The 22,374-nt window shown below is 42.0% G+C and overlaps 1 protein-coding gene across 2 annotated transcripts in view; it reads left to right on the top strand.

The window, feature by feature from the left end:
* DLGAP1 (DLG associated protein 1) overlaps positions 1–22,374 on the top strand; it is a 571,137-nt gene that overhangs the window by 543,913 nt on the left and 4,850 nt on the right. The window contains exons 13-14 of one of the 2 annotated variants that reach the window (XM_067547338.1): positions 8,440–8,861; positions 19,737–19,828. In XM_067547338.1, coding sequence (XP_067403439.1) covers positions 8,440–8,861; positions 19,737–19,828 — 514 coding nt within the window. The remainder of the gene's footprint in view (positions 1–8,439; positions 8,862–19,736; positions 19,829–22,374) is intronic. The other variant, XM_067547348.1, reaches the window with a different exon arrangement.

Raw genomic sequence — 22,374 nt, 5'->3', positions numbered from 1 at the left:
TCACCCACTGAATTTTAGAAGTTGGAGGAGCATAATCATACCATGCTCATTGCATCAGGGAATTGCGTCCCCACTAGCTGTGCTTGGATCAACAAGCAAAGCTGTGCACCATGGGTCGCTATCCCACAGTGCAACTAGCCGCAGAGGCTTTTTGGGAAGGTTGTCATCCTCCCATGATGCAATGTACTCCCCCCCCCCTTTTGCCCTCATCCAAAACAAACAATCTCCTTTTCGCGCCATTTTTTCAAACCGTTCAGTCTGCCGCACACATGCCATTGCCTGAGAGGAATGGAGCCTGCTCAGCTCTGCACTATTATTGTGATCATCACAAACACCTCACGACTTATTCTACAGTATTTTCAGGGGTGAGACGGGAGCCGCAGCCCTGAAAACTGCGATGTTACAGAGGCCACCTTGCTACAAGCCATAGAACGAAACAGTTCCCGTTTGCTGCAAGCTGTCATGCACCATCTGCAGTCGGTGGAGCTCCGGTTCTGGTCCTGGGAAACAAGCAGTGACTGGTGGGATCACATCGTTATGAAGGTTTGGGATGATGAGCAGTGGTGCAGAACTTTCGAATATGAAAGGCCTCTCTTTTGAACATTTGCGGAGAGCTCTTCTCAGCCCTGAAACGCACGAATCTTGAGACCAGCTCTGACAGTGGAGAAGAGAGTGGCCATCACTCTGTGGAAGCAGGAATGCCAGACTGCTACTGGTCAGTTGGGAATCAATTTAGAGTCAATAAATCCACTGTGGGAGCAGCTGTGATTCAAGTATGCCGGGCCCTTAGTAGACTTCTGCTAAGAATGGTTGTGACTTTGGGAAACATGGCTGACATAATGGAAGGCTTTTCCACAATGGGGTTCCCAAACTGTGGCAGGGCAATAGATGGCACACACATCCCTATCTTAGCCCCGGACCACCTTGCCACAGAGTACATAAACCGAAAGGGATACTTCTCAATGGTGTTGCAGGCCCTTGTGGATCATGGGACGCTTCACTGACCTCAGTGTGGGGTCGTCTGGAAAGGTGCATGACACACTCATCTTTAGGAACTCAGGTCTGTTCAAAAGATGCAGGCAGGCACTTTCTTCCCTGATCATAAAATAAATATTGGTGATGTTAAAATACCAATAGTGATCTTGAATGATCCTGCCTACACCTTGCTCCCTTGGATAGTAAGAAGGAGCATTTTAATAATAGGCTCAGCAAGTGCAGAATGGTGGTGGAATGTGCATTTGGACATATAAAAGCGTGCTGGCGAAGTCTGCTCACTGGATTAGATCTCGGTGAAAAAAGTATCCCAATAGTTATTTCTGCCTGCTGTGTGCTCCATAATGTCTGTGAGACAAAGGGGGAGAAGTTCCCCTTGGGTTGGGTTGTGGAGGCAGATAGGCTGGCCGCAAATTTTGAGCAGCCAGATGCCACTGCAACTCTGAGAGCCAACCGTGGAGTGCTGCGCCTCAGCGAAGCATTGCAAAACCACTTTTGTAATGAGACACAACAGTAATGTGTGTTGCTTATCTGTGCTGTGCTTTCACTTTGCATCCCTCACCCATCCCCCACCGAGCCATTTCCCTCCTCCCACACCATTCCAGTCCCTCCCTCCTTCCCTCTCCCTTTATTCCCTTCTTATCAACAAACAATAATGAAAAGTGCAGCAGAATGTTTTCCCCCACAACCTTCTCCCGCCAATCCATTCTCTCTCCTTCCCCCTCCTTTTATTCCCTTTTTATTAATAAATAAATAAAGAGCAATGAATTGGAAAGCAGTGATTATTAGTGATCCTTCACATGGGGAAATGGAATAGAATGGAATTTTCCGCATGCATTTTGTGGGGCCAGGTGTACAGAGCCCATTTTGGCTGTGCACGCAGGAAAGAATCACACATCTCCACTCCTTAAAGAGGCCGTCGCCTCTTTCTGCTCACCTCAACCAGCGAGGAGTGCAGCACGTACTGCACCCTGCTCAACGTCCTCCTGGACCGCTTTGGGGTGGGAGCTAGGAAAGATTGAGTTAGCTCAGAGTTTTGCAAGGGCTGCAGAGGGAGTCTCTCTTGCTGCTGAGCTTCCTGAAGCTCAGCCAGACGCCTCAACGTGTTTGACTGATTCCACATTATATGCAGCATCTCTTCTTGTGTTGAACCTCATAGTCCTGTGCTACCTTTCTGTTTTCCATGTCTTTGTTCAGTTTGTCAGATAATTAAATCCTACACGCTCTTAGCTCTCGGTCAGCAGCCGTGAAGGCGTTCATTAGCTCATTAAACATGTCATCCCGGGTTGTTGTTTTTTCGCTTTCTTATCTGTGACAGGCGCTCTGTAGGAGTATGAGACGGTGGTGTGTTGAAGGCCACATTGTCCACTGTGAGGGACGCAAAGCACAAGGTACCCATTGTTAACTCATCCCATGGATGAAAAACAATGATACAATGTAAAAATAAGTCTCCTGAACATTCCCAAGGGAAGGCTACAACCGCATTTCATTGCCTGACCTTTGCAGGGGTCAGAGCACCGTTCCAGCCATGGTAAGCAAGGGGCAAGTGAATCTGTGTTAGTGAAATCGCTGGGGCCCATGTTGCACAGGTCCATGCTCTCTAGAACAGCATGGATGTCGGACTTCCAATTGATCAGGCTTTTAACAGGTGGAAGAAAGGATGAGGGGTGGGTATGGGTTAACCATCTTTGGAGTAAAAAAATGGGAACCTATTTGCGGATGCCCAGGGGACATAGCAACAATGTTCTGCTTAGGGACTTGTGGTGTGCTGAACCAAGAAACTATCCCTGACTATGCAATAACACACACTTTAAAAAGCTTTCTTGGTCGCCGACTGTAAATGTGTGCCATTTTCCCTAAGTAACCATGAGTGATATCAGACTGCTGCGGGTCACACAGGGGGAAAGGGAGAATTTGCTGCAAGCATCTGGCTACAGGCCTGGCCCTTATGCTGCTATGCTGTGTTCCACAATGATGCCTGCACAATTAATAACAGAGTGGTGGAGGAAAATGTCTTATCGTGGTGGAAGAAATAAGGCTGCCCTCCCAAGAAACCTTCTCCAAAGGATTGCAGGGTACCTGCATGAAAGCTTCCTGGAGATATGCATGGAGGATTCTCAGAGCATCCTTGTGCACATAAGTAATCTTTTCTGGGTGAACCCAGAGCTTAAGCACACCAAATACGAGGAAGCACGACCCAACACATCACTTTTTCCCTCTGGTACAAGATTCTGGACAGGGGATATAACCAAAGACATGCAATTTGCAGTACATACTCACCAGATGTGCCTTCCCCAGCATCCGTCAGTCACAGTTTCTTGTGTCTGGGTGGGCTGCTCCTGTGTTGCAAACAGCTCCTGGCTTTCAGGGAGAAATGATACCACACTCGCCTGTTTCCTGTTCTCCTCATCATCATCCTCTTCCTCGTCCATGGACTCATCCTCATTCATCCTGGACTCGGATTCCCTAGAGGTATCAACGCTGTGTGGTGGCATAGTGTTGGGTCTCCACCGACAATCGCATGCAGCTCCTTGTAAAAACAGCATGTTTTGGGTGAGGAGCCAGAATGGCTGTTAGCTTCTTTAGTTTTCTGATAAGCCCGCCTCAGCTCTTTGATCTTAACGCAGCACTGCTGTATGTTCCTGTTGTGCCCCTTCTCCAATATGTCGCAAGATATCTTCTCATAGATATGCAAATTTCTTTTTCTGGCTTGTAGCTGAGCCAGAACAGACTCTTTGCCCCACAGACCTATGAGATCCAAGATCTCACGTCGGCTCCAGGCTGGAGCACGTTTGGGTCGTATAGTCACCATGATCAGCTGTACTGGAAAGCTCTCTCCACACTGACCATACAAGAAATGGGTATTCAAAATTTCCTGGGGCTTGCAGGGAGGAGCCTTTTCTTGTTTACGTGGCCACAGTGCAGCTGAGTGCGAATGTGCAGAGTGGTCAGAACAGAGCATTATGGGATACCTCCTGGAGGTCAGTGACATAGATTTACATTGCGCTCTGCCTACACTGACTCTCATTCAACCCCCTGAATTCGACTTCAGCACTACGCCACTTGCGGAGGTGGTTTTATTAAGTCGAATTTTACCACGATTTTGGTCGGCAGAACTGACGTGCCAGTGGAAACGCATACTTTAGGGGGTCGACATAAGCAGCGTTATGTCGACCTCAACTGTCAGTGTAGACCAGGCCCTAGTGTTTTTTGAGTTATTTCATTCTAAGCTGTTGCTGTATTCTATTGGCAAGTCATTTTTCTTTTGAAGGCAGATACCGTTACTCAGTCCAGTGCCAAGAATAGTCTGTTAGGCAAGCACGCAGCTTAGTATTGTATAGATAAAAACAAAGGCAAGCAAAACTAGGCCATTCTGTTGTATATGTGGAGCAGAGTCTGTCGTTGGTGGCACCAGCTCATATTGAAAACACTAAGGATGTACTCCTGAAAGTTTTGAAATGTAATGCCTCTGGCAATACGTCGTCTTGGTAAGCAGAGCTTGATGTTTTCACATGTGGGATTAGTTGTGTATTGGAAAGCCAGACTAAGTTAACTGCAGTACAAATAGTCATTCAGTTCGCACAGATGTTAAGGCAGAAGCAAATCAATATCTAACTTGGATCTGCTCTATGCTACCAGCATAGGTCGGTATAACTACATACATATACCATGGTGTAGACAGTGCTGTGTCAATGAGTGGGCTTCTCCCCTTGACTTAGCTACTGCCTCTCAGGGAAGAGGAGTACCTGCGATGATGAGAGAAGCTCTCCTGTTGACGTAATAGCGTCTTTACTAAGCACTGCAGCAGCACAGCTGCGCCAGTGCAACGCTGTAAGTGTACACAAGCCCTAAGACACACAAATTGTGGTAAAATCACAAGAGACCAAAGGAGGATGAGATACTTCGTGAGGGGCAGGGGGAAGATGTGCTGTCCATGTTAAAGGAATTGCTTTTCCCCCATGATTGCTCTCCCATGATGTTCATTAGAAAAGGAATGTATTATTTTTTGAGTAATAAGAAATATAAAGTAGAAAATGAAGAGAAAAAGTTTTGCTTATTAAAGCTGTGTTGTTGGAACGACGGCTGCTGGCTTAAAGTGGCAATAACAAACAAAATACATCGTTTCCATCATCAACACCCCCACTATAAAAATTGTTCCAGCACCACTGTATAAAAGAGTAAATAAATACTGTAAAGCTGAAGAGATGTGCCTACATCATATTTTGTAGTTTGTTATTGCAAATGGAGCCTATTGCGTAAAACTATAATTGGATAACTGTGACTTTTGCATCACCGAACAACCTGTTTCAAAACGTGCAGAAAAGCAGCTCCGTTAAAAACATGTTGCATGACATTAAAAAAGTCTCTATAACTATAATAAGCTTCACAGATGCGAATATGATGTATTTGTTTTACTGACAAGACAATTGGTACTGTTAATTTTCTGCGTTAGAATCCCTGTGTCCATTTTAGTATTGGGGAGCCCCTCCCAACTCCCATTTTGCCTTGTTGTGCCTCTCTCACAACTTCATATCAATGGCCATTATTCTTCTGCTCCAGTAGGATCAGAGGGGATTTTATCTGAAGTCTGTCAATGTGGCTCCTTGCCTGGATGGTCACTGTTAAATGATGCAAGATTCTCCTTCAGCATCCTCCCAATCCATCATGCCCCTGGGGATTAAATACACGCAACCAGATTTTGTTCTCAGTTACATATGGCAAATCTGGGCTAACTCTTCAGTAGAGTAATAAGAAGAGAATGTAAATGAGAGTGAATGAAAGTGAGGTCTGAATCCAGCCTAGTTTCTCTCCAGCATTCCTGTCCCGTATTAGGCTAGGACTGAAAATAGACGTATAGGGTTCAAGCTGGGCTGGCTGACAGTAGCTTGGAAAGCAGACACTTTCTTTTAAAAGGAGTGAGCAGGAGGCAACTGCCATCCCGTACTCCAGAATCTGTGTTTACCTTAAACAAAATGAAGGGCTGGATTCACCAGTAAACTCGCTGCTTTGCACTTTAGAGCAACTGTACACCTGGCTTAATGCTGGCTAATTAAGTTGTGGGGGGAGGAGAGGGGTCTATGGCTACTTTGCCTCACTGGAGCTATGCACAACAGCCAGAATGTAATGGTGAATCCGGTCCTAGAGTCTTACGGCTGCAGAGATTAGTCAGATTGTGAACCAAGTGTAAACTAATGCAGTAGTGTCTGCCTGAATCTGCAGACAGCATGAATTAGTAGTGTGGAGAGGTATGAACTGTCTCTACTCATTGCAGGTGGATGTTCACGCTGTAGCCTAATTATGTTACTGTACATGTCATCCTTGTTACTTATTTCATCATTCTACCTCTCTGTCCTCCTCCCTATTACATTCTTCCTCTGTCCTCCCACACAGGTCTCCAGACCTCACCTACACTACACTCACTTGACCCATATATTTCCCTCCATTTCTCTTCACAATCTCTGACCCCTCATATTCGTCATCTCTGCCATGCCACATTCTCCTGCAACGCACTCAGTTGCCTCCTGCAACCTTCAGTCTTCCTCTCGCCCCTTACACTCCTCTTTGTCCCTTTCAGTTTGCCTCTTCCTCCTCACATTCTCCTGCACCCTGTCCTTCTGCCTCCTGCTTCTGACACTCTCCTGCATCCCCTCTCAAGATATGTCTACATTACATCCTTCTTCCAGGGGCTCAGAGTGTTCATACGCACAAGCCTCCCTAGCATGGGTATAATAAATAGCAGTGTACCCAGTAAGGCATGCTTAGGCAAGTAGAATGAAGACATGCCTGAAGGCTGTGGCTATGTACTCGAGTACATTCCCTGCACACCTCTCTGCTCACTCAAGCTGTGCCTACCTCTCCACACTGCTATTTTTAGCTGTGTGGTGTCCCACTGACTCCCCGCCACTGGAGTCTTTCCCAGCCACAGAAGAAGATTGACAGAGAAGCAGCAGGGAAAGGCTCCTGTTGCTGGCACCCTCCCCTGCCACAGGGAAAGGCTCTGGCAGGGGGGTTTCCCCACTTTCTTCTCCTGTCAGACCCTTCCCCGCCTCCTGCAATGAAAGGCTCCTGCAGCATAGAGCCGCTGAAGCCTTTCCCTGCTGCCTCCTCATTGCTAGAGTCTTTCACTGACACGTGCAGCTACACACCACAGTGTGAACACAGCCTGTTTTTCACTGCTGTGTGTAACTACACGTACCAACACTAATGTGCAGTGTAGACATAGCTCCTGTCTGCCTCCTGCTCCAGCCTGTCTCTGATTCCCCATAGTTCCCTGTGCTATTTCCTCAACACACTTCCCTTTTCTCTTCCCCCAACAGCTCTATTCCATCTCCATATTCTCCCATTTCCTGTCTGGCCCGTACATGCTGATTAAAGGGCTGCCTTCTTCCTTCAGAGGAGCCTGGCTTCAGCCCTGTTAGAAACAATACGAGATAAAGGCCATATTTACTGAAGGATGCTTCACTGTCATCTACAAATGTTAGGACATAGTGACCATCTTGCTGTGAGGTTAGTCTGTGGCTTTAGTCCTCCTGACAGTAATGGGAGATGGCAGCCATTAGTGATATGGGCAGAACATTGTGAGATTGAGGGCAGAAATGAGGAAACCACAGAATCCCTTAAATAACAATATGGTGAGACTCGCAATACTTTTATGAGATTGGGCAATAATGACTTTTTGAGAAGAAGTAAATTAACCTGCTCATGATTGAAATGAATTAGAAATTAAAATATAGAATATTTATGCTGATTTTTTTTTCCTTTTTCCCCATTCATAAAAATATTGTAATTAGTTTGTTGGTCATAGCTTAATGGTAATCTCAGCAGAGAGGCAAGGATTGAATGTACATGGACATTGAACTATCCTCGCATCTATAGATGATCTTGACTAGGGGAAGCATGGTTTCTCACTTCCCTGGCTGTACTTGCTTAGTGCATAGAGAACTTCAGGCCAAGATTTTCAAAAGTGATTAATAATTTTGGCTGACTCCGTTTTTGACTGCCCAACTTGAGACAACTTAAAGGAAGTCTGTTTCGGAGAATGTAAGCTTAACACTTTCGGAAAATCAGGCCCCTTTAAGGTGTATCTAGTTGGACACCCAGGGTCAATAGTTATCTCTAAAAATCTTGGCCTAGTCTCCGAGCTTGTCAATCCTAAAACCATTACAAACACTAACTTCCAATCAAAATTTGGGGGAGAGGGGAGAAGTTTATTTGTTTTAAGAAAAAATGTATACTGTATAATATAAAGTATATAAATATTATAAAAAAGATTTTTAAAAAGCTTTCTATTTAAAATCTATAGCAGTGACAGCCATTCCACTCAGTCCTTGCAAGGAGAGGCAGAATCTTAGAATATCCTCTTTTACTGAATTACCAGTTTATCATTGGAATGTTTGTCTAGGAAAAGCTTTTTAACTAAGCGTTTTGTCTTTTTGTTCTTTGAAGCTTCCGCAGGTTTACTCGATCTAATAGTGTAACAGCAGCTGTGCAAGCAGATCTGGACTTCCATGAGAATTTCGAAATATCAGTGGACCCTCAGGAGGACAATACATGCCCTGGGCAAATATCAAGACAATTTTCCCGAGACGCAAGCACCTCCACTGTTAGCATACAGGGGTCAGGAAACCATTATCATGCATGTGCAGTAGATGACGACTTTGATACAGATTTTGATCCTTCAATTTTACCCCCTCCGGATCCCTGGATTGATTCTATAACTGAAGATCCTCTAGAAGCTGTTCAAAGGTCAGTTTGTCACAGAGATGGGCACTGGTTTCTGAAGCTTCTTCAGGCAGAAAGAGATCGTATGGAGGGCTGGTGCCAACAGATGGAGAGAGAAGAGCAGGCAAACAACTTACCTGAGGACAGTAAGTAACTGAATACAATAATATCACTGCTAGAAATAATCATTTAAGACCTGATCCAAAGCCCATTGAAGTCAGCAGTAGTCTTTGTATTGACTCCCATGAGGTTTGGTGAGGCCATTTGCCATTTATCTGTACAGTAATCAGATGATAGGCCTGATTATCAGAAGTACTCAGTATTGTAACTCCATTTGAAGTTGGGAGCTGCAGATGTTCAGCAACTCTGAAAGTCAGGCTTGGATACCATTTAAGAAATTGTGGATGGAAATATAAGCAGCCTTGTGTACATTTGTATAGAGAAAATATCTGAGCCTTATTTAGATATACATCCACAGTGTGTGGATTGGCACAGGAAATAATTTTCTGGGTTCTCCTATATGTGATGCTGTCAAGAGTTATTGCTTTATGGGTAAATGCTCCTCTAGATGTGTTAAACTTTAGCTTAAATGGGAGTTTCACAGCTAATTTCCTGCCACTGAGCTCAAGCTCTATCTAGAATTTGAGTTTAACATCATCAAAGCAAAAATTAGAGACAAATGATCAACTCCATGCCCTGGACAGCACCAAGGTTAATCATTTTTACACAGTTTTGAAGGTGGTTTTCCAAAGTATCATTAAACACCACTTGCAGTGGAAACAGTAACCGTTCAACATACAACTAAATGTTCACTGTCAAGTTCCACATTTCTTTTTAACTCTTCAGTTTGAAACTGCCTCTTAGAACGTTAAATATTATTTTAACTGATTTTGTCCATTTTCATTGGATTAGCAATATTATGTTTCCTGTGTTTTTGAATAGGTTCTGTTTAAAAAGTCGCAAACTTCTTCAGTTGCTTATCCAATCCTAAAACATTTTCAGTTTCCTTGCCAACCTATTACACACACACACACACACAGCTCCCTTTCCCCCTCCCCTTACAGGGTTCTATTACTCCCTGGTCCTCCAGATATTGCAGGCTTCCCTGTGTGTATGACCCACACATACTAGAAAAATATACTTATATTACTTTCAGAGTTGAAATAAATACACCAATTCTCTGGGGCAGATTTTCAGAATGTGGCCTCTAATTTTGCACATACAAGTATTTTGTGACACTGTGAGCACAAGGCACATAACTCATAGATTTGGCACATTCATACTGCGAATTACTTATTTTTCACTAGCTTCATCCTCAGAAATGGCTGAACTATTGCTGTTGAAACTACTCCACCCAATGCAGAAACCAACCATGGAGAATTTCAGTCCAAATGGTTAGAATTTAGCAAGATAATAAGCAAATGAAAATGGGTTTATAATGGAAAGTGTTACCAAAACCTTAACTATAGGATATATAACCTACCCATTCCACCTATCAAAACTACAACTTCCAAGGGCAGATCCAAACTTCCCAAATTTGGGGTGTGTCTGGATCCGGGGTTTTGGATTGGTCTCACCTTTAATGTATATGATTAGTGTTCATATACACAGGACACGTGCCAGAATGGAACAATTACCTCCTGCAGGTATGCGAATGATAAAACCCATGAACTGCGGGGAGTTATATTGAAAAATATGTGTGCACACATACATATATGGGAAAAGTGAATATTTATCATTCCAACCACAAAATCTACTTGCCTGCTCTTTACCATAGTAATTGATGATAATGGAAAAACTTAATGATATTTTACTTATCCATCAAAACAATTTCTCATCTAGGGCAAGTGGGGGAATAGAATTTAGTAAGGCTAATATATACACAGCTTTTAGTGAGAACTATATTGATGTATTTCATTGTCTTTTTAGTTATAACGTCTTTAAATATTTAGCAATCAGTGGAAAAATTCTAATTTGGGGCGAGTAAGGTAGGAATTATGTATGCGATACTATTGCCTCCATGTACAGTACAAATTACATTTTACAAATCCTGCTGATTATTTATCTGCTTCTTTATTAACTGGCACTTCTTGGTTTTGGTGGAGGTTGCAGGGGGTAAAAGGGTCAGTCTTGTTTAACAATCATTAGTGAGTTACTGGCTTGTTTGTGATGTCATCTGCGATTCTTGAATGTGACAGCTGCTTCCTGTGGACATTGTGTTTGACATGCCACTGCAGGACAAAGTTTTCTATTCTACCTGAAGCCAAATAAAAGCATATGGTGAGGGCCACAGTAGCCAGCTCACTAATGCTGCGAACAAAAGCTTGTTGTTGGAAACTCAGAAGCAAATCATGTCTTTTTCATTCAATACACATACACACACACACACACACACTCTGCAGAAAAGGGGGGGGGTGTTGTAATTGATAAAATGTAAGTAGAACAAGGAATGCATCTCTTGTTTTCAGCCTTCAACTCTGACAGTCCACAGTGTGTTTTTGGCCTGATAACAAAATATTGAAAATCTGCAGTGAGCAAGGTTTCTTCAATGCCATGGCAGCTGACAGAATGCTTGTTCCCTCAGCACTTGAAGTAAAATGATACAAGCTTCTCTCAGACAATGCAGCCCTTGTGTGAACCAGCTGTCTCTGGGAGACGGCTCACTGCTATTTGACAGTAGCTTGTATGTTACATAGATACGTTTGGTATTATCTAACTGGGAATGAATCTACCAGATGGGACTAAATGTTTCTAGCTAGGAATGCAGTCTACTGCTGTGTATAAAAACACAGGTTAGGGTTTTAGTCATTCCAGGGAGAAATACCAGTATACACAGATATGTTTTTGCCCCTCTTTCTTGTCATGAACTACTTATTGTATGAAATTTGCTGGTTTTATCTGAAACCATTTTCTCATAAAACTGTAGTGTATGTAGTAGGCAGATTAATCCCACTTTATCATAGTATACACACTCTTTCAGTAAGGACACCTGATACTCCTTCAGCATATTTTACTATTTTGTGAATTCGCCAGTGATTTTAGAGCTTTCTCTTTATTAAAAAAAAAGAGGTGGAAGTATGGATGCAAACCTAAGCATGTATTAAGGACCTGATCCAAAGCCTACTGAAGTCAATGGGTCTCTTTCCATTTATTTCCATAGACTTTGGATCAGCCCCTTAACTGACCCTACCAGAGAGCAAACTCTGACAAATTTAACATCAGTGGGCCAGATTCTTCTCTCACACTGGTATTAATCAGTAGAAATATTATCTCAAGGCACATTTGCTGCTCGTTGTGTGGGTTCACACAAAAGCATTCCTACAATCCTTGGGCCATTTACTGAAATCATGTATAGTTTCAAAGGAATTTGATTTCCTTAATCTTAAGAAACATTTCTATTCATTTGTGTGAAGTCCTGTAGTGACCATTCAAAGCAAACAATGAGTCTGATTCACCACAAGTCCTGAGTTTTATGCAGGTGGATGCACCAGTGTAATACTGGTGTAATGGAGAGATGAGTCAGACCCAACAAACCAGACTAAAGCCTGGTCTACACTAGAGAGTTTTGTCGATTGCCCTGGTTTGCCAACAAAATAAAACCACCTAGACAAGAGGTGTAGAGACTTTTTCGGCAAAGCTTTTGCGAAAAAGTATGTATGTAGACTCAGCCCTTAGGTTATATCGCTGAAAATAGCCTCCGGATTATCGCAGCATGCCATTGTGAGTGCCACTCTGGTAAGCAGTTTGAGCTCAGCTGCCCTGCAGCCATCCGCCTCCGCCCCTCCCCTTTCAAAGCCGCAGGAAGTTTTCAAAGTTAAATCACCATCGAGAGTTCCCTCCACAGCGCAGCAAACAGCAGTTCTGCCTTGACTACCCTAAACTACAGTGGAAGAGTGTAATTCCTGATGTGCTGCAGAGCCAGGGATGGAGGTGGGGGCTGTGTCCCTGTCTCTGCCCCCGCAGGTGTACCGGACCAGTCTCTGCTGAGAGGGATAGGGCAACGGGGGATGCCAGCTATGAGCTGTCTGTGTAGCAACTTCTGCCTTGGTATTGGTTGCTTCCAGCTGCTGCTGTCTGAACTTAAGAGACAGGATGAGTGCAAACACACTCACTGTCCCCCAGCACATGCTGTCTGTCTCGCTCCGTGTGTATCTGTGTGTGTGTGTGTCTATCTCACACACATGCACACACACTCATTCACTCACTCTTCCCCCTCCCCCCGTTTATGTGGGCTTCTTGTGTTTGTGTTCAGCAGTGTCAGCTTGGCTGACAGGGCAGTTTCTGTCAAACTAGTAGGATGCTCATGGAACGATGGGATTCAGAAACCTTCATCACGTGACACTGTGCCTGTCCCGGGAGACATTGCAAACCCTTCCCAAAGCACCCTGCATGCAGTTACACAGTGGGATAGCTACCCAGTGCACTGCTCCCTGTGTCCACAAAAGAGCTGATAGTGTGAATGCACTCCACTGACAAAAGAAGACAGTGAAGACACGCAACAGCGATTTAATTACAGCGGTGGCTGTATGCCGGCAAAACTTTGGTTGACAAAACTTTCTAGTGTAGACAAGGCCTTAAAAAGAAAACAAAGAAACTTAAGATTTGTGCCCTTCATCAACCTTATCACTTGGCGTGTATATTGTACCCCTTTGTCTTGTCTGCACTTAAAAGTTGACCTCAAATCTTCAATAACCCTGCTAAGCAAAGGGAACAGACTTTGACAAATTAATGTGGTGTTTGCAAAGTTTTAGTAATTATTTTAAACAAAATTTGAAATGTGAAGGTCAGGAATAAGAGGAGAGAAAGTTTGGGGAAAGATATGAGTGACTTTTCTTTCTGCCAGTGATTATGCATGAGAAAATAAAACTAAATATTCATTCCCCTTGTCCTTCAGATGTATTCCTATTGTCTTAATTATGACCAAATAAAATAATCAGTTATTCCTACCACTCCCTGGCTCTCCTCTGTACTCTGCTTTTCTATAACTCTCTATGACTAGCTCCCTCTACACCAGCCTATTTCCCAAAGCCTCAGAAGAGCCAGGTTCCAGATTTTATTCTTGCCAGTGTACAAAGATTTAAAGAAAAGAGAAAAATCCACTGGCTACAAAATTCTATAATTAGACAACATGTTAGTCCCACTAATAAAAACCAGGTAAACCAAAGGACTGATTCTGCAACGCTTATTCACATTGAGGGATTCTTACTCATCCCAACAGTGCCATTAATTTTCAATGAGATCACTCCTATAAATAAATGCTACTCAGTGTAAGGGTTGTAGAATTAGTCCTTAACTTGTTCCATTCAGTTTCTTTTCTCCTTAATAGCTGAGCTAAGGACATGAGTGTTAGCATTAACTTTGAATTTCCTGGCTTTTATCATGCTTTGAGTTATTTAAATGCAGGTCTGTTGACACAAATAGGCTAAATATTGGTCCATTCTGGCTTGGAAATGGATTTTTTCATCTCTATGGCAGGGTTGTTTCGTATGCACAGTACACAACTAACATCTGCAACACAAATGTCAGCCTTGGTCCATTTATTTTCTGCCACTGTTCCCTCCCCTTATTTCTGATGCTCAGCCTTGTAGTCAACCAGTCTCCTGTCTTCTGCTATCCAGCTGGTACCCCCTGACTAACCATCAGGTGTTCGAGAGACAAGGTGGGTGAGATAATATCTTTTCTGTGTAGCTCTAAAACTTTCCTCTCTCACCAACGGAAGTTGGCCCAGTAAAAAATATAACCTCACCCACTTTGTGTCTGATATCCTGGGACCAACAGAACTACAACAACACTGCAAACATCAGGTGTTCATACTTTACGTGGCATTTTATAACCATGGTCCCAAAGTGGTTCCTTTGTTCTTTGTTAGACACTGAGATCCATCATAATTGAAGTTCAAAGAGTTTGGTTAGTCTTTAGAGGTCAAATAGTGTTTTTAAAAAACCCTCTCATCACTTGCGTATTATGACTTTTCAGTCAGCTCAGTTTTGCTTCTTTGTCTCTTTTTTCTATTTTTCATTACCCATTCGATATATATATATACAGGCAAATGCCTTTCAAGATGTAGCAGACTCCAGTGTCAATCACTTTTTGTCTTATTTTTGGTTGGGTTTTGTTGTTGTTGTGGGTTTTTTTGCATTTTCACTCCTCTATCCCTGCACTTATTTATTGGATACAAATCAGACATCAGGAATGGTAACATTAAAAAACCAGTAGAAGAGCACTTCAACCTCCCTGGACACTCAGTAACAGACTTAAAAGTTGCCATACTTCAACAAAAAAACTTCAAAAACAAACTCCAGCAGGAAACTGCAGAGCTGGAACTCATATGCAAACTTGACGCTATCAGACTAGGTCTGAACAGAGACTGGGAGTGGCTAGTCCACTACAAAAGATAATATTCCCTCTTTTGACATTCACACCTTCTCATCAACAGTTGTGAATGGCCTCATCCACCCTGATTGTATTAACCTCGTTAACACTCACCCTCCTAACTGTGATGTAACTCAACCATCCTTGCATGTGTATATATACCTACCAAACTGAAGTTTCCACTTCATGCATCCAATGAAGTGTGTTTCTGCCCACGAAAGCTTATGCCCAAATAAATTTGTTAGTCTTTAAGGTGCCACAGAACTCTCGCTGTTTTGCTAAAAACAGACTAACACCACCACCTCTCTGGTACTTATTTATGTATCAACCAAAGGTTGTACTAGGCAGTTTGTAGAACCATTAGAAATATGGTTCTTGCTCCAAAGAGTTTATAGTCTGTTTGGCTATAAATAATACCTAGCTCTTATATATCACTTTTCATCAGTAGATCTGAAAGCGCTTTACAAAAGGGGGTCAGCATCATTATTTCCAGTTTACAGAGAAGGAAAATGAGGCACAGGGGTGAAGTGACTTGCTCAAGGTCACCCAGCAGGTCAAAGGCCAAGATGGGAATAGAACTCAGGTTTTCTGAGTCCCTGCCCAGTGCTCAATGTACTAGACGAGCGGTTCTCAACCAGGGGTACGTGTACCCATGGGGGTACACAGAGGTCTTCCAGGGGGTACATCAACTCATCTTGATATTTTCCTAGTTTACAACAGAAAAAGCAAAGTCAGTACGAACTAAAATTTCATACAGACAAAATGAGAAACAAAGCAATTTTTCAGTACTAGCATGCTGTAACACTTGTATTTTTAGGTCTGATTTTTGTGAGCAGCTAGTTTTTAAGTGAGGTGAAACTTTGGGTACACAAGACAAATCAGACTCCCGAAAGGAGTACAGTAGTCTGGAAAGATTGAGAACCACTGTACTAGACCACCCTGCAAACACGCTAGATTAAGGGCATGTCTACCCTAGGAAATTGACCAGTCCAGCTGTTCCTGAAAAAATATTCAACTATAGCTATTCCAGAGTAACTCCCACATATGGACCCTTTATTCTGCAATAAAAGTGATTTTATTCCAGAATAATTATTCTGCTTGCAAAATCACGTTTTTTCCCAAAAGAAAATGTCCACATGGGGGAGTTATTCCAGAATAGATAAATTATACCAGACTAGCTATAGTGGAATAGTTTTTTCTGAATAGGTATGATAGTCAGTTCTGCCCACATAGGCAAGGTCAAGAAGTGTATTTATGAGGAGAGGAAGGTCCAAGCTAGTAGCAATCAAAGTGTATGGTTGCTTTGGTCTGTTATGACTGCATCTGGATGGATTTAGTAGGGAAAGGGAGGGATTGTTTGTTTGTTTTGCTTTGTAAATTTTGTTCGTGGCATCGTGAACTAAAATAGTCAATTTTAATGTTTTTCTATATATACTCTTTTTCTCCTACACTCACCTTCCCTGCTGCTAAAGACTCTGTCAGTCCTTTTCTGATATATTTTCACTTTCCCTTATTCATTCAGTATTTTCCCCCAAACTTGTGTCCAAGAATGGAGGCTGTCAGGATTTTAGCCAGAGATAAGTACATCAGTGTGTTTTTATTTCTTTTACTACAGAACACCTTAGCCTTCCATTTCTGGCACTAGTCATTTTGACTGAGTTAGAGAAATGGGCACTCTGCCTTGAAAACTAAAAGCAAAAGTATTATGAGAAAGAACTTAGCTATTGAGAAGACTCCTTGCCTTCTGGGGAGATTTCTTTCAGTCTTTCATGTGCTTTGTTTGAAGTCTTTTTTTTTTTTAAACTTCTGTGACAGGGTTGGTTGTGTTGTCTGGTAACTTTTTGAGAGGTAGGGAAATCAGTGACACTTGACTAGATACAGCAGTAGCTACAACAGAAGTGGTAACAATGGAGAACAACATCAGCATGCATCTCACAATCAGCTAGGGAGATGGTTTTAAACAACTAGCCAGTCGGTAGGCAGCCAGGGATAAGAACTTCCTTTTCCCCCAGTTCTATCTAATGACATTTTAGAATATTAAATTTATTAAATATTTTTAAAAAACAAAAAGAAAGAGGTCCATCCCCATATTCCACCAAAAAGTGTGTTTTAAATTCACTTATACACATACTCTCAACATGAGCTCCACACAATCAATGTACGTTTCATAAAAAGTTCTATCTTCACTTTTTACTGAGAAGTTGAGGGACCATTTCCCCCTTTTTCAACTCCTAGGCTGTGTTGTGAAGCAGCAGATAGATGGCCACGCTCCAGATGAGGCAGCTGTTCTGAAATATTCACAGTGGGAAGAGTTTTCATAACAATGGGAACCACATGAAAGCTCTCAAAGTAGCTCCTCCCCACCATTGAAGGCTCCTTTCAGTTGAATGGTTTGCACACTGGGTTGCATAAATGACTAGACACTCCAAGGGGTGCATTTTCAGCACAGTGCACAGGGTATTAGACATGCAACCTTTACGAACAATAAGGACAGTTGTATGTAGAATTCCCTGTGCAACATGCTGAAAATATTCCGCGTAGTGAATCTTCCAGTTCACAGCTATTTCCTGGCAGTGTTGAGCTTTGGGAACAAAGTGAAAGGCTTGGGCTGTGCTTGTGTGTGCATGGAGTTTTTTTCTACAGGGCTCTGAAGGAGGGATCATAAGTCAACCTTTTTATCCTTCTTCCTTTTACATTTAAAATGTATTCTATGTCCACCTTTACTTCCACCCAGCTAAGTTGTTGTGCTACAATAATCAGCCTTAAAAGGGTCAAATATGGATCTGTGATTGTATCCCGGGCTTCAGTTGAGCCTACTTTGGTTCATAACTTAGTTGTGTCTCTATTTGCTTAGTGTGTCTGTGTTCTTGTAAATACCCAGAAGAGTCTTTCAGCTTAACATTATTTTGTGGCAGTGTTCTGGTAGCAAACTATAAAGTCAGAGCTCTGTTCAATGGGCTGAATTCTTTACCATGGATTTTACAACCCCAAATTGTTGAAGGCATTTTCCCCTTTTGAGCTCTCTCAACACTCTGTATTTAAATTTACAGGGGAGGTAGCACGGCCCATAGGCAGGACAGTGGCTTAGAAGTTAGGAGAATTGAGATCTATTCTGGCCTTTACCCCTGATCTGTCAGATGACCTTGAGCAAGTTACTTTGCCTCTCTTGCCTCAGTTCTCCCTACTTCACATTGTCTGTCTTTTTTATGTAGACTGTAAGCTCTCCAGGGACTGCCTCTCACTATGTGCTTATCCACTGTCTAGCACAATGGGGCCCTATCTAAGGCTACATCTTCACTGACGGCGGCGACTTGATCGATTTCTCTGAATCGACTGAGCGGTCAGTGAAGACCCGCTCAGTTGATCCAGAAATCGACTTACTAAGGCCACCTTCTCAAATGGCATAGCGCTGTGTCGACGGGAACACGGTTCCCCTCAGTGCAGTGAAGACGGCATGCAGAACAGAAGCAGAGAAATCAACAGGAGTTATGCAAGCTTTTTGCGTAGCTTGCGTAACTCCGGTCGACTGCCGCCAAATCTCGGAGGTAAGTGTAGACAAGCCCTTAGTTGGAGCCTCTAGGCACTACAATAATAATTATTAATCATAATGGTTCAGATCAAAACAGAACAAATGTTGTTCATGTCTTTCATTAGTAAAGTGATAAATATCAATTTAAGTCCATCCTGACTATGGGCCATATTCTCTGGTCTACTACAACTCATTGCACCACTCTGATGGTGCAAAGAGTCCATAAAGCTGGCTTAACTGACCAGCTTAATTGGCCAGTGTTCTTCCGGGCCACCAGTATAGTGGACAAGCTGGGGGAAACGTGACGTCTGAAGCACCATAATGCGCTGGTGATTGTTGGCTACTGAAATGGCCAGTTAGACCATAAGCAGCTGGGCACAACTGAGAGCAGCTGTGAGGCACCTTGAAGTTGCAGTGGTGACTGAAAAAGCTTCTGGATGGCCCTGGGATCAGTGTAGGGGGTGTAAATGTGACATAAAGCCACTGTTCCCTCCTCCTGGGACCAGCACCAAGCAGCCGTCAGCCAGACCTGAGAACTGGGCCCTGTGTTTCTGAGGGAAACAGCAGAGAGATTGGTAGAAGCCGTGTTTCCCCAATATGGCAATGGCACATGATTAGTTCCACATTTGTGACACTTTCTGAAAGCTCTTTACCATTGTGCATATGAGGCCAGGTCTGCACTAGAAACTTTAGCGGGTATAACAGTGTCAGTAAGGGGTGTGATTTTTCACAACATATCTGTGCCAGCAAAAGCTATAGTGCAGATGTGGTTATACCAGCATAAAAGTGTGTTTGCATCATTTATTAATTCAAACAAAAACGTCACCAAATACCACACAGGCTTCAGATCACCCTGTTACATTAATGTTTTCATTTGGGGACCTTGTATAAGTTATGCCAACAAAAGCTCTCTTTTGTATAACTATCCTGGCAAACCTTTTCTAGTGAACAGCTGGACTTACTGTTGTCAGCTTCTCTAAAATGTGTGAGTCAGAGTTAACGTTCTTTTTAAAATTGAATGATGTCTCCTCCGTAACTTCCTCATTGGTGTATATGGTTCAATCACTGCAGAAAGGCACAGTGTCTAACCGGTGCTGACTTATGTTTGCTTTCCTGTTAGTTCTAGGGAAAATTCGAACTGCAGTGGGCAGTGCTCAGCTTCTAATGGCCCAGAAATTTTACCAATTCAGAGAATTGTGTGAAGAAAACCTGGTATGTAATTATTTATTTTATATAGTTAATTTATTTTATTTTATTTTATTATTTAATTATTTATTTAATTTTATTTATATTTATTGATTTATTTATATTTTATTTATTTAATTATGTATTTATTATAGATATGATTGCGCATCTGTTATTGCTAAGGAATTTACTCTGTGAGTCACCATGCCATAAATTGTATAAATATTTTCTAGATTATAATATCTGCAATTTTTTACACCAGTGTAAAAACTGCGGGAGATGAGTACGAGGCCCGTAATAATTTTAAAAAGAAAGAAACTCAAAAGTCTTAGGATGAAATTCATTGGGAGCTTTGCCCCTGGTTGCAACAGAGGCAGGATTTCACGCTTGGAATTTGGATTCTGTTCAAATAAGCACCCAAAAGTTTGGATGCTTTTCAAAACTGAGTGAACCTCTTGGGTCTTCAGCATTGTACTGGAAATCTTGTGGGATGACGCTTTCTCATAGGATTTCCAATGCTGTCTGCTTTCAGTTGGACAGACATGCCACAAAACAATATCTATTGTGGAATTTTGGCCCATCTGTCTCCAAACCAAGGAAATATAGAGCTTTGCAGAAATGAAAAATAATGAGTAACTGAAGCTAATCAAACTTTTCCAAATCTCCAAAAAGGCAAAAGAAAGTTCTTATTTTCTCAGAATCAGTTTGCCTATCCCTAATAATGCACTGTATACCATCTACCTAAAATGAGGATAATACTTTGCATTTATCAAAAATTTCAAACCATGTTTTTAACTAATTCATAGATTTTTAAGGCCAGACAAGGACCATTGTTATCATCTAGTGTGACCTTCCAGTATAACACAGGACATAAAGTTTCCCTGCATTAATTCCTGTTTCAGCTACAGCATATATTTTAGAAAAACAGCCAATCTTGATTTAAAATTTTCTAGTGATGGAGAATCCACCACAGCTCTTGGTAAGTTGTTCCAATAGTTAATTACCCTCACTCTTAAAAATTTGCATCTTATTTTTAGTCTGAATTTATTTAGCTTCAACTTCCAGCCATTGGATCTTGTCTGCTAAACTGAGGAGTCCTCTATTACCAAATGTTTAATGATTCACCGTTGCACAGTAGATAAGCACAATTATCCCCAATTTACTCATGAGGAATCTGAAGCACAGAAAGATTCAGAACAGAGTAGAGAATGGAACACAAAACTCATGACTCTCTTTCATATGCGCTAACCATCCTGTTATAAGCTCTTTTCTTAAAACATACTACTGTGGCTCCAAACTACAGATAATCTGATTTTGTTTTTCATTGTTACAAAAACACTTTTTAAACTATGCCAAGTTGACATTATGGGCTAGTGTGTATTTTAATGTGACATTTGCATTCAGCACCAGACGCAATTCTCATCCAAGTCATTAGGAGTCTCTCAACTGAGTTTAATGAGAGCTGGATCATGACCTTAAAGAGAAGCGTATAACTTTAAAAGCTCCATATTTAACTCTACTTTATAATCAGAGGCTCAATCCTGTGGCAAGGTGTAGAGGGCCTTTAGCTCTCACTGTGAAGACAAAGAGAAGTGAAGGAGTTCAGCACCTCACAGGATCAGGCCCTAAATTTGAAATCTGCCTAAATTGCAAGATGCAATGGAAATCATCTCTGTATTAGTTAGTCTTTCACTTATTAACATGAAGAATGAAAAAGTATTTTGTTCCAATATCAGTGTATGTAAAAGTTACTACTTCACTTTGTCAACCTAATAATATCAGTGCTGAAGAACTAAGAATCCTGTTATAACCTATATCCTTTCTGTGATGAAAAGTGACTTCCACAGTGGTTTCCACAGTCACAGCTTTGGTGGGATAGGCATCCTTTTAAAATCACTTCTCTCTGATGCTATGAAAAAGATGTGGTGTTAGAAATTTCTTAAGGGAAACGGTTTCAGAACCAACACTTGGTTTGTTTTTGCTGGAGAAAGGTAAAATGTTAACACAATGTAACATAAAAGCATAACCTCAATTGAGCCAACTATTATACAGAATTCTAGAGTGTAGGGGCAGGTCTGATCTGAAGAGGTGCTGAGAGCACCCACAGATCCCATTGCCTCAAGTGGAGTTGTAGGTGTACAGCACTTCTGAAAAATCAGTCTGTAAACCAGTGTATCCAACAGCCTATTTTATTTTAATCATTTAAAGAGCTCCTTTAGACAGACTTCACCAGACCCGTGTGTAGCATTTCACTGGAGGGTCAAAATCTTACAAGCCAGTGGCACAAGTAAAGTTTTAATGGCCACATTCTAGTTCAACATATAACTCTTCCCAAAAGAGTGCCCTGCAAAAGTAGAGTTAATGTGCATTGGTAGTCTCTTACCCCATATGTTTCCCTCTGCAAAGATTATTCTTCCCGAGAATATGAATAATCTACCCAGCGTTCTGTGTGTAGCAGACATTTTTTATTTAAAATGTTGTATTTTCATTGTCCTTAACATCATGAAAGCACTGTACAAATGTTAATTAATGCACTGGTGAATCAATAGATGCACATGCAGAAATATGGGATG

This window comes from Emydura macquarii, unplaced genomic scaffold (assembly GCF_026122565.2).
Source record: "Emydura macquarii macquarii isolate MOO-44397 ecotype Brisbane River unplaced genomic scaffold, CSIRO-AGI_Emac_v2 contig_212, whole genome shotgun sequence".
Taxonomy (NCBI): domain Eukaryota; kingdom Metazoa; phylum Chordata; order Testudines; family Chelidae; genus Emydura; species Emydura macquarii.
Note: the sequence above shows the minus strand (reverse complement) of the source record. Positions and strands in the feature narration are given on the sequence as shown.